This window comes from Pelodiscus sinensis, chromosome 13 (genome assembly GCF_052426305.1).
Source record: "Pelodiscus sinensis isolate ZL-2025 chromosome 13, ASM5242630v1, whole genome shotgun sequence".
Classification (NCBI taxonomy): domain Eukaryota; kingdom Metazoa; phylum Chordata; order Testudines; family Trionychidae; genus Pelodiscus; species Pelodiscus sinensis.
The window spans coordinates 985163-997611 of NC_143064.1; the positions used below are offsets into that span (position 1 = coordinate 985163).

The window sequence follows — 12449 nt, forward strand, 5'->3', positions numbered from 1 at the left end:
TGCTGGCAGGCTTGCACCTGGCACGGGCACCGTAGCCAGCCCGTGCCCCTTTAAGGGGTCCGGGGCCGGGAGGGGGGCATAGAGTTTCCCTGGTGTTGGCCAGAGTGGCCACCAGGGAAACCTGGGGAGGGCTAGCCTCCCACTAGTTCGAACTAAAGGGCTACACAGCCCTTAGTTCGAACTAGCTAGTTCGAACTAGGCGTTAGTCCTCGTAAAATGAGGTTTACCTAGTTCGAACTAAGCGCTCCGCTAGTTCGATTCAAATTCGAACTAGCGGAGCGCTAGTGTAGCGCATAGGAAAGTTAGTTCGAACTAACGTCCGTTAGTTCGAACTAACTTTCTAGTGTAGACATACCCTAAGAGGGTGTCACAAGGAGGAAGGAGAAAATTTGTTCCTCTTGGTTTCTGAGGACAGGACAAGGAGTAATGGGCTTAAAGTGCAGCAGGGGAGGTTTAGATTGGACATTAGGAAAAAATTCCTAACTGTCAGGGTGGTCAAATATTGGAATAAATTGCCAAGGGAGGTGGTGGAATCTCCCTCTCTGGAGATATTTAAGAACAGGTTAGATAGACATCTGTCAGGGATGGTGTAGACGGAGCTTGGTCCTGCCTTGAGGGCGGGGGGCTGGACTCGATGACCTCTTGAGGTCCCTTCCAGTCCTATGATTCTATGGCAAAGCAAAGCAATGGAGGGAAACAGCTGGACGCTCTCAGCTCTCAGCACGTGCCCAGGACTGAAATCCACTGGCTGAAGGTCTCATTCAGAAGACGTTCAAGTGGAAAAGCCACGCCAGCACCACGGCCGCCAGCTCTGGGAAAGGGCACAGCCACGCCAGCACCACGGCCGCCAGCTCTGGGAAAGGGCACGGCCACGCCAGCACCACGGCCGCCAGCTCTGGGAAAGGGCACGGCCACGCCAGCACCACGGCCGCCAGCTCTGGGAAAGGGCACAGCCACGCCAGCACCACGGCCGCCAGCTCTGGGAAAGGGCACAGCCACGCCAGCACCACGGCCGCCAGCTCTGGGAAAGGGCACGGCCACGCCAGCACCACGGCCGCCAGCTCTGGGAAAGGGCACGGCCACGCCAGCACCACGGCCGCCAGCTCTGGGAAAGGGCACAGCCACGCCAGCACCACGGCCGCCAGCTCTGGGAAAGGGCACAGCCACACCAGCACCACGGCCGCCAGCTCTGGGAAAGGGCACGGCCACGCCAGCACCACGGCCGCCAGCTCTGGGAAAGGGCACAGCCACGCCAGCACCACAGCCGCCAGCTCTGGGAAAGGGCACAGCCACGCCAGCACCACAGCCGCCAGCTCTGGGAAAGGGCACAGCCACGCCAGCACCACGGCCGCCAGCTCTGGGAAAGGGCACAGCCACGCCAGCACCACGGCCGCCAGCTCTGGGAAAGGGCACGGCCACGCCAGCACCACGGCCGCCAGCTCTGGGAAAGGGCACGGCCACGCCAGCACCACGGCCGCCAGCTCTGGGAAAGGGCACAGCCACGCCAGCACCACGGCCGCCAGCTCTGGGAAAGGGCACGGCCACGCCAGCACCACGGCCGCCAGCTCTGGGAAAGGGCACGGCCACGCCAGCACCACGGCCGCCAGCTCTGGGAAAGGGCACAGCCACGCCAGCACCACGGCCGCCAGCTCTGGGAAAGGGCACGGCCACGCCAGCACCACGGCCGCCAGCTCTGGGAAAAGGCACGGCCACGCCAGCACCACGGCCGCCAGCTCTGGGAAAGGGCACGGCCACGCCAGCACCACGGCCGCCAGCTCTGGGAAAGGGCACAGCCACGCCAGCACCACAGCCGCCAGCTCTGGGAAAGGGCACAGCCACGCCAGCACCACAGCCGCCAGCTCTGGGAAAGGGCACAGCCACGCCAGCACCACGGCCGCCAGCTCTGGGAAAGGGCACAGCCACGCCAGCACCACGGCCGCCAGCTCTGGGAAAGGGCACGGCCACGCCAGCACCACGGCCGCCAGCTCTGGGAAAGGGCACGGCCACGCCAGCACCACGGCCGCCAGCTCTGGGAAAGGGCACAGCCACGCCAGCACCACGGCCGCCAGCTCTGGGAAAGGGCACGGCCACGCCAGCACCACGGCCGCCAGCTCTGGGAAAGGGCACGGCCACGCCAGCACCACGGCCGCCAGCTCTGGGAAAGGGCACAGCCACGCCAGCACCACGGCCGCCAGCTCTGGGAAAGGGCACGGCCACGCCAGCACCACGGCCGCCAGCTCTGGGAAAAGGCACGGCCACGCCAGCACCACGGCCGCCAGCTCTGGGAAAGGGCACGGCCACGCCAGCACCACGGCCGCCAGCTCTGGGAAAGGGCACGGCCACGCCAGCACCACGGCCGCCAGCTCTGGGAAAGGGCACAGCCACGCCAGCACCACGGCCGCCAGCTCTGGGAAAGGGCACAGCCACGCTAGCACCACGGCGCGCCAGGTCTTAGAAAGGGAACCGCTGGTCTACCAGACACGGGCTGAGCCTCCCTTGCTGCACCCAGCCTGCAAGGCCCCTGCTGGTGAGAGCCCCTCCTCAGGCCCTCGTGTCTCGGGGCGTCAGGACGTGCGAGCACAGTGGAGAAGGGCAGGTGGCTCTTGGCAGCACAGGCCTGGCTGCTGCCCAAGGCGCTGTCACACGAGAGCCAGGACCCTTCGAAGGGCACATCAGAAGTCAGCAGCTCTCCGACACCCCACAGAAGCCCAAGGTGCAGGGAGCCACGCTGGCTGAGCGACCAGGAACGTCCCAAGCTGAGACGCAAGAGCCACCTGTGCCGCTTCACGTCACCCTCTGCCCCGGAGCGCGGCTTGGGGCGGCAGAGCCCATCTCAGCTGGGCCATGGCCCGGTGGCCGTGCGCGAGCCCCGCGGCACACGCCGCTCCAGCCAGCTCTGGGCAGCAGCTCACGTGCGGTGAGCCGTGCTCGGCTGCCTTCAACGGCAGAACATGCGCCATGCGGGCGGGAGGCACATTTACCTGCTGGCAGATGCTCCGCAGGACGTACTTGGCATAGATATCCAGGCTGGCTGTCTCTATGGACACTGTCCGGCCAGCAGACTTCTTGGCACCCAGCTCGTCCTCCATAAGGTCGTCCACGCCGCCAGGGTGGGAGAAGCCAGAGCCCTTCAGCTCCGCGTCCCCTGCAGCCAGAGGGGAAGGGCCACTCAGTGCAGCCAGAGCCAGCCCCACAGCACACTCTGCACTGAAACCTCCCCCCGGCCCGAGACCAGCCTGGGCCCCACCCCACGGCCCCAGAGACCAGCGCGGGCCCTCCTCGCACCCAGCCCCCGCACCCGCCCCCAGAGACCAGCGCGGGCCCTCCCCGCGCCCAGCCCCCGCACCCGCCCCCAGAGACCAGCGCAGGCCCTCCCCGCGCCCAGCCCCCGCCCCCCGCCCCCAGAGACCAGCGCAGGCCCTCCCCGCGCCCAGCCCCCGCCCCCCGCCCCCAGAGACCAGCGCAGGCCCTCCCCGTGCCCAGCCCCCGCCCCCAGAGACCAGCACGGGCCCTCCCCGCGCCCAGCCCCCACCCCCGCCCCCAGAGACCAGCGCAGGCCCTCCCCGCGCCCAGCCCCCGCCCCCCGCCCCCAGAGACCAGCGCAGGCCCTCCCCGCGCCCAGCCCCCGCCCCCCGCCCCCAGAGACCAGCGCAGGCCCTCCCCGTGCCCAGCCCCCGCCCCACGCCCCCAGAGACCAGCGCGGGCCCTCCCCGCGCCCAGCCCCCGCACCCGCCCCCAGAGACCAGCGCAGGCCCTCCCCGCGCCCAGCCCCCGCCCCCAGAGACCAGCGCAGGCCCTCCCCGCGCCCAGCCCCCGCCCCCCGCCCCCAGAGACCAGCGCAGGCCCTCCCCGCGCCCAGCCCCCGCCCCCCGCCCCCAGAGACCAGCGCAGGCCCTCCCCGCACCCAGCCCCCGCACCCGCCCCCAGAGACCAGCGCAGGCCCTCCCCGCGCCCAGCCCCCGCCCCCAGAGACCAGCGCAGGCCCTCCCCGTGCCCAGCCCCCGCCCCACGCCCCCAGAGACCAGCACGGGCCCTCCCCGCGCCCAGCCCCCGCCCCCAGAGACCAGCGCAGGCCCTCCCCGTGCCCAGCCCCCGCCCCACGCCCCCAGAGACCAGCACAGGCCCTCCCCGCGCCCAGCCCCCGCCCCCAGAGACCAGCGCAGGCCCTCCCCGCGCCCAGCCCCCGCCCCCAGAGACCAGCGCAGGCCCTCCCCGTGCCCAGCCCCCGCCCCACGCCCCCAGAGACCAGCACGGGCCCTCCCCGCGCCCAGCCCCCGCCCCCGCCCCCAGAGCCCAGCACAGGCCCTCCCCGCGCCCAGCCCCCGCCCCACGCCCCCAGAGCCCAGCACAGGCCCTCCCCGCGCCCAGCCCCCGCCCCCAGAGACCAGCGCAGGCCCTCCCCGCGCCCAGCCCCCGCCCCACGCCCCCAGAGCCCAGCACAGGCCCTCCCCGCGCCCAGCCCCCGCCCCCCGCCCCCAGAGACCAGCGCAGGCCCTCCCCGCGCCCAGCCCCCGCCCCCCGCCCCCAGAGACCAGCGCAGGCCCTCCCCGTGCCCAGCCCCCGCCCCACGCCCCCAGAGACCAGCGCGGGCCCTCCCCGCGCCCAGCCCCCGCACCCGCCCCCAGAGACCAGCGCAGGCCCTCCCCGCGCCCAGCCCCCGCCCCCCGCCCCCAGAGACCAGCGCAGGCCCTCCCCGCGCCCAGCCCCCGCCCCCCGCCCCCAGAGACCAGCGCAGGCCCTCCCCGCGCCCAGCCCCCGCCCCCCGCCCCCAGAGACCAGCGCAGGCCCTCCCCGCACCCAGCCCCCGCACCCGCCCCCAGAGACCAGCGCAGGCCCTCCCCGCGCCCAGCCCCCGCCCCCAGAGACCAGCGCAGGCCCTCCCCGTGCCCAGCCCCCGCCCCACGCCCCCAGAGACCAGCACGGGCCCTCCCCGCGCCCAGCCCCCGCCCCCAGAGACCAGCGCAGGCCCTCCCCGTGCCCAGCCCCCGCCCCACGCCCCCAGAGACCAGCACAGGCCCTCCCCGCGCCCAGCCCCCGCCCCCAGAGACCAGCGCAGGCCCTCCCCGTGCCCAGCCCCCGCCCCACGCCCCCAGAGACCAGCACGGGCCCTCCCCGCGCCCAGCCCACGCCCCCAGAGACCAGCACAGGCCCTCCCCGCGCCCAGCCCCCGCCCCCAGAGACCAGCGCAGGCCCTCCCCGTGCCCAGCCCCCGCCCCACGCCCCCAGAGACCAGCACGGGCCCTCCCCGCGCCCAGCCCCCGCCCCCGCCCCCAGAGCCCAGCACAGGCCCTCCCCGCGCCCAGCCCCCGCCCCACGCCCCCAGAGCCCAGCACAGGCCCTCCCCGCGCCCAGCCCCCGCCCCCAGAGACCAGCGCAGGCCCTCCCCGCGCCCAGCCCCCGCCCCACGCCCCCAGAGCCCAGCACAGGCCCTCCCCGCGCCCAGCCCCCGCCCCACGCCCCCAGAGACCAGCACAGGCCCTCCCCGCGCCCAGCCCCCGCCCCACGCCCCCAGAGCCCAGCACAGGCCCGCCCCATGTCCGGTTAATGTCTCCGGTGGCGATGTCAGCACAGGCCACCCTGTTCCCATCCCCAACCAACACGCCAGGCCTGTCGCCCCCAGCATGGCCCCACAGAGAGCTCAGCACAAGCCTACGTCACCCCCACCAGCTCCAGCAGTGACGCTGCCCAGAGACGCAGCCCCCCCCGCAGTCACCACGCGTCTCCCTGGGCCCACAAGCCTCCCCGCCCCTCCTGGGCCTCCCGGCGCACCCAGCACGAAGACAGCCTTGAGCACGGCGAAGACGGCGCCGTCCACGATCCGGTTCTGGGAAGCAGCCAGCAGGTGGCGGTCGCAGGAGGAGCGGATCCCCACCGCCGGCTTGTCTGCAGCCAGGACAGAGGAGGGTCAGTGCCAGCCCCCGCGGCGGGGGGGTCCGGGCGCCTGAGGACGCAGCAGCCGCGTCCGCGCTACAGCTGGGAGGGGGCAGAGCCCGGGCTGGGGCCCTGCAGGCCTGGCTCCGCCCGCACGGGAAGGGCAGGAGGAGGCACGGGCAATTCACCTGGCGCCGCTCAGTTCCGGGTTTGTCTTTTTCATTGCAATCGCTGCTCTGGGGCAGCGCTGGGGCTGGGGGCTGGGGGCTCGGTCTGCCGGCCGCCCTGGAGAGACGGTCACTCCAGCCCCCCTCACCGCTGCACTCCGGCGGGCACAGCCGGGGGAGGGGCGCGTGGCCGGCGGCTGGGGGACAGCCGGGGGAGGGGCGCGAGAGCTGCTCCCAGGGGGACACAGCTGCCCCCATCTGCCCGTGTGGTCACCTCAGAGCAGAACCCGCTTTTTCCCTTTGACAAGAAGCATCCCATGCCTGGCAGGAGCAGCCCTGCCCTGCCCGCTGGAAGCGAGGGCGGTGGCCTGAGCTCTGAGCCGCTAGGAGGAGTTCTCGCACAGGCGGCCCCACGGACCATGCTGCCCAACCCAGAGCACATCCCGCAGCGTGAATGGCAGGCCCCGGGCGGGGGCGGAGCCAGCAGCAGGCCCTGGGCGGGGGCGGAGCCAGCAGCAGGCCCTGGGCGGGGGCGGAGCCAGCAGCAGGCCCCGGGCGGGGGCGGAGCCAGCAGCAGGCCCTGGGCGGGGGCGGAGCCAGCAGCAGGCCCCGGGGGTTCACGTGCTGGGGCCAGCATGAAACCCAGATGCTGCAGCTGTGAGGAAAGCTCCCAGGCGTGCCTGGGCCACCCGAGGGGGGAGGCAGGAGAGGGGCTCGTGCGGGGCAGGGTGCCGAGGAGGCACTGCCGGGCGTCAGGAAGGGGCGGGGGGGTGGCTGCCAGCTAGGATTGGAAGATACATAAACTATAAGACCAGAAGAGGCCACTGTGATCACCCGACGTGCCCCCGTCGGACACAGGCCGGAGCCGGGGGTGTCAGCCAGCGGGTAATCAAGAGGACCAGGGACCCCGCGAGCGCTTCGCCAGGAGTTGACCATTCGACGGGCCCCGGGGGCGGGGCCGGCAGCCAGTGCGCTCCAGACCCACTCCCCAGCGCCCCCGCCGCCCCACACTCCTGCGGCTGTACCGGAGGCAGCGGCGCGGGCGCCAGGCAGGAGCTGGTCTGCGAGGGAAGCCCGTTTGAAAACTAGCTCTGCCTACCCGTCGCCCCGCGCTGCAGCCTCCCCCCACGGGGAGCTCTGACCCCGCAGGCAAAGCAGCATCTGCCCGTGGCTGGCCCAGGCTGCTTCGTGGCAGCCTCCACTGCCCCCCACCTGTGGGGTGGGGGGGACAGGCGCCACCACGGAGCCGGTGCTGGGAGGGTGCGAACAGGCTCGATGGTTAATCGTACTGCCGACTACTCGCTTACAGCCCTGAAGCCATCCCTAGCTGAGCCAGACCTTTCAGAACAGGGGTGGGGGGCCCAAGGGCCGAATGTGGCCCCCTGCCTGCCTGAACTTACCCCGCCAGCACTGCAGCCCCCACTGCCCACCGCAGGGCTGGCGCGTACAAAATCTACTAGCTTGGCCCCTCCCCCAGGCTCTGGTGTGGGAGGGAAGCACAGGGAGGGTCTTTCTCCTCCGTCGGGGGCCATGCGGGGGGTTGTTTGCTTCTCACACGCAGGCCCCGACTGACTGTTCTGTGGGTCAGCAGCCCCCGGTCCAAAGAACATTCCCCAGCCCTGGTTCAGGAAAGCATCCAACCTCGACTGAAAGTCTAGTGGTGGAGAAGGCAGCAGACCCTGGGTAGTCTCGCATTACTGTCGCTGCTAACTTTCCCAGCTCGCTCGTCGCAATGCAAGCCTGACGCTTACTTCCGGCCACTGGATCGCGCTAGACTCCATTGAGAAGCTATTTACTATCTAATCTCTGGTCCCTGTGCCGGCTGGCACAGACTGAGACCCAATTGCTTGACCTTAATAAGCTAAAAAATGTTTTTAAATATTTGTAAAAAACAAACTTCGTAAAAGTGCAGCAAAAGAGTGGAAAGAACGTTTCAGCTACTAATGTAGGACAAAGACTGGCTGGTAACGGTCTGCCTGGCTAGACTGGCTGGTAACGGTCTGCCTGGCTAGACTGGCTGGTAACAGTTTGCGCGGCCAGACTGGCTGGTAACAGTTTGCACGGCCAGACTGGCTGGTAACAGTCTGCCTGGCTAGACTGGCTGGTAACAGTTTGCGCGGCCAGACTGGCTGGTAACAGTTTGCGCGGCCAGACTGGCTGGTAACAGTTTGCGCGGCCGGACTGGCTGGTAACAGTTTGCGCGGCCGGACTGGCTGGTAACAGTTTGCGCGGCCAGACTGGCTGGTAACAGTTTGCGCGGCCAGACTGGCTGGTAACAGTTTGCGCGGCCAGACTGGCTGGTAACAGTTTGCGCGGCCAGACTGGCTGGTAACAGTTTGCACGGCCAGACTGGCTGGTAACAGTTTGCACGGCCGGACTGGCTGGTAACAGTTTGACTGGCTAGACTGGCTGGTAACAGTTTGCACGGCCAGACTGGCTGGTAACAGTTTGCGCGGCCAGACTGGCTGGTAACAGTTTGACTGGCTAGACTGGCTGGTAACAGTTTGCGCGGCCGGACTGGCTGGTAACAGTTTTACTGGCTAGACTGGCTGGTAACAGTTTGCGCGGCCAGACTGGCTGGTAACAGTTTGCGCGGCCGGACTGGCTGGTAACAGTTTGCGCGGCCGGACTGGCTGGTAACAGTTTGCGCGGCCGGACTGGCTGGTAACAGTTTGCGCGGCCGGACTGGCTGGTAACAGTTTGGGCGGCCAGACTGGCTGGTAACAGTTTGCGCGGCCAGACTGGCTGGTAACAGTTTGCGCGGCTACACTGGCTGGTAACAGTTTGCGCGGCCGGACTGGCTGGTAACAGTTTGCGCGGCCGGACTGGCTGGTAACAGTTTGCACGGCCAGACTGGCTGGTAACAGTTTGCACGGCCAGACTGGCTGGTAACAGTTTGCGCGGCCAGACTGGCTGGTAACAGTTTGCGCGGCCGGACTGGCTGGTAACAGTTTGCGCGGCCGGACTGGCTGGTAACAGTTTGCGCGGCCGGACTGGCTGGTAACAGTTTGCGCGGCCGGACTGGCTGGTAACAGTTTGCGCGGCCGGACTGGCTGGTAACAGTTTGCGCGGCCGGACTGGCTGGTAACAGTTTGCACGGCTAGACTGGCTGGTAACAGTTTGCACGGCCGGACTGGCTGGTAACAGTTTGCGCGGCCGGACTGGCTGGTAACAGTTTGCGCGGCCGGACTGGCTGGTAACAGTTTGCGCGGCCGGACTGGCTGGTAACAGTTTGCACGGCTAGACTGGCTGGTAACAGTTTGCACGGCCGGACTGGCTGGTAACAGTTTGCACGGCCGGACTGGCTGGTAACAGTTTGCACGGCCAGACTGGCTGGTAACAGTTTGCGCGGCCAGACTGGCTGGTAACAGTTTGACTGGCTAGACTGGCTGGTAACAGTTTGACTGGCTAGACTGGCTGGTAACAGTTTGCGCGGCCAGACTGGCTGGTAACAGTTTGACTGGCTAGACTGGCTGGTAACAGTTTGACTGGCTAGACTGGCTGGTAACAGTTTGCACGGCCAGACTGGCTGGTAACAGTTTGCACGGCCGGACTGGCTGGTAACAGTTTGCGCGGCCAGACGGGCTGGTAACAGTTTGCGCGGCCAGACGGGCTGGTAACAGTTTGCGCGGCCAGACTGGCTGGTAACAGTTTGCGCGGCCAGACTGGCTGGTAACAGTTTGCACGGCCGGACTGGCTGGTAACAGTTTGCGCGGCCGGACTGGCTGGTAACAGTTTGCGCGGCCAGACTGGCTGGTAACAGTTTGCGCGGCCAGACTGGCTGGTAACAGTTTGCGCGGCCAGACTGGCTGGTAACAGTTTGCGCGGCCGGACTGGCTGGTAACAGTTTGCACGGCCGGACTGGCTGGTAACAGTTTGCGCGGCCAGACTGGCTGGTAACAGTTTGCGCGGCCAGACTGGCTGGTAACAGTTTGCGCGGCCGGACTGGCTGGTAACAGTTTGCGCGGCCGGACTGGCTGGTAACAGTTTGCGCGGCCGGACTGGCTGGTAACAGTTTGCGCGGCCGGACTGGCTGGTAACAGTTTGCGCGGCCGGACTGGCTGGTAACAGTTTGCGCGGCCGGACTGGCTGGTAACAGTTTGCACGGCCGGACTGGCTGGTAACAGTTTGCACGGCCGGACTGGCTGGTAACAGTTTGCGCGGCCGGACTGGCTGGTAACAGTTTGCGCGGCCGGACTGGCTGGTAACAGTTTGCGCGGCCAGACGGGCTGGTAACAGTTTGCGCGGCCGGACTGGCTGGTAACAGTTTGCGCGGCCGGACTGGCTGGTAACAGTTTGCGCGGCCAGACTGGCTGGTAACAGTTTGCGCGGCCGGACTGGCTGGTAACAGTTTGCGCGGCCGAACTGGCTGGTAACAGTTTGCGCGGCCGGACTGGCTGGTAACAGTTTGCGCGGCCGGACTGGCTGGTAACAGTTTGAATCCTACTTAGCCAGCCAATCTCTCTCCTACATTGGTAGCTGAAACGTTCTTTCCACTCTTTTGGTTCGCTTTTGGAAAGATTGTCTTTTAAAGATTTTTTTTTTTTTGGTTTTAAGCGGGGGGAGGGGACAGCCTGCCATGGATGCCATGAGCCAGAGCTGGCAGGGGTGGCCTGCCACCTCAGGGGATGGCCGGGATGCAGCCTGGCGAGGGGGGACAGGCTGCCAGAGGGGACCAGGAGCCAGTTTGCGGTCTGCCGGGGGAGTGCTGTGAGCCAGAGCTGCTGGGGGTGGCTTGCCAAGGGAGCCAGTTTGAGTTGGGCCGGGGGGGCTGTGATCCGGAGCTGCTGGGGGGAAGGGACCCAGCCTGCCGCATCAGCGACCTGCTGGGGGGTCCGTGAGCCAGCGCTGGCGGGGGTGGCCTGCCGAGGGGGGCTGCTGGGGGCACTGGGACCCCGAGCGGCTGGCACAGAGGCAGGTGGGTCCACGTGGAGGAGCCGGCAGGGGCGGCCTGCCTCGTCGGGGGGCCAGGGGGCTGCACAGGCCTGCAGGAGCCAGTGGGAGCGGCCGGCGCGGGCGCAGGAGGGGCAGTGAGGGTCCCGTGGCAGACGGAAGAGAACGGCAGCAGCTTACCAGGAGACTGACGCACCGAGCTCCGTGAGCCTCTCGCTCTCAGGCGTGTTTTCCAGGCTCTCCTGGCTCCCCTCCGCTCCCTCCCCAAGGCGCAGCTTCCTTCTCTAACCCCAGAGCTCAGGGCTCCGGTGCCTTTGTCCCAGCGCCAGCTACAGAGCCTCCCTCGGGGCCCAGCTGGCTAGAGGCGCAGGGCAGGCTGAAGGAGGCAGGGGTCGGGGAGGCTGGAGCAGCTGAGCTCTGCCAGCCGAGGTCCAGGCTGACGAACCCCTCAGCACGCACGTCACGTGGGGGACAGAGCAAGGGCCGGGCCAGCACGGCGCCTACCCACACCGTGACACGCGGGCACGCCCAGGGGCAATGGGCTTCCTACGGCAGCACAGGTGGCCTGCAGTGCCTGGACCCAGCTCACTCACTGCCATCCTGCTGGCACGGGTTCAGCTGGGGCGTCTTGAAGAGGTGCAGCAAAATCCGACAGGTCAGGCGGGCTCCCGGCTCCGAGTCCTGTTCGCTGCAGGCTACGGAGAGCAAAGGAATTGCTGGGGACCTCCAGGAGCAGAGCTCGCCCCAGGCAGCAGCCAGCCCGGGCACGTCCTGGCCAGGACTCCGAACAGAGCGAGGGAAGTTCTCGGGCCAGCCAGGGCTGCGGGTCAGGCTGGGCAGGGCGGGGGTCCCTGGCCTCTCCCAGGGGCTGGCAACGGGCGCGGTGATTTCCAGCCTCTGACAAGCGGAGGCCAGGGACCCCCGCCCGGCTGACAGCCACTGCCGGGGGGCAAGGGGGCAGCAGCGATGTGGCTGGAGTCTCGTCTTGGACCGCGCCAGCAGTCCCCTGCTCGCAGCCTATTCGGCCAAAGCCGCTCCCGCCCGACGGGCTGCCCGGCACCCACGCGGCACTTCCCCACTGCGAGCAGCCTCTTCCCCGCCCGCTGCCGCACGCCCCGGAGCACTCCAGCTGTTCTCCAGCAGCCAGGCCCGCGGGGGGGGGGGGGGGGGGGGGGAGGGGGGGCCCCCTGGGGGGGGTGGAGAGGGGCGGGGCAGCCTGGCCCTGCAGGGGGGGGAGGGGAAGGGGGGAGGGGCAGCCTGGCACCGCGGGGGGGAGGGGAAGGGGGGAGGGGCAGCCTGGCCCCGTGGGGGGGAGAGGGGGGGAGGGGCAGCCTGGCCCCGTGGGGGGGAGAGGGGGGGAGGGGCGGGCCCCGGGGGAGGGGAAGGGGGGAGGGGCAGCCTGGCCCCGCCGGGGGGGGGGGGGGTGGAGAGGGGCGGGGCAGCCTGGCCCTGCAGGGGGGGGGAGGGGAAGGGGGGAGGGGCAGCCTGGCACCGCGGGGGGGAGGGGAAGGGGGGAGG

General features: G+C 69.1%; 1 protein-coding gene across 2 annotated transcripts in view; it reads right to left on the reverse strand.

Annotated features, from left to right (window-relative positions):
* Positions 1–12449, reverse strand: part of MED12 (mediator complex subunit 12) — a 95328-nt gene that overhangs the window by 58377 nt on the left and 24502 nt on the right. For both annotated transcript variants that reach the window (XM_089781764.1, XM_089781763.1), the window contains exons 24-26: positions 11525–11626; positions 5770–5883; positions 2982–3145 (exon numbers count right to left, since the gene is read on the reverse strand). In XM_089781764.1, coding sequence (XP_089637890.1) covers positions 2982–3145; positions 5770–5883; positions 11525–11626 — 380 coding nt within the window. The remainder of the gene's footprint in view (positions 1–2981; positions 3146–5769; positions 5884–11524; positions 11627–12449) is intronic.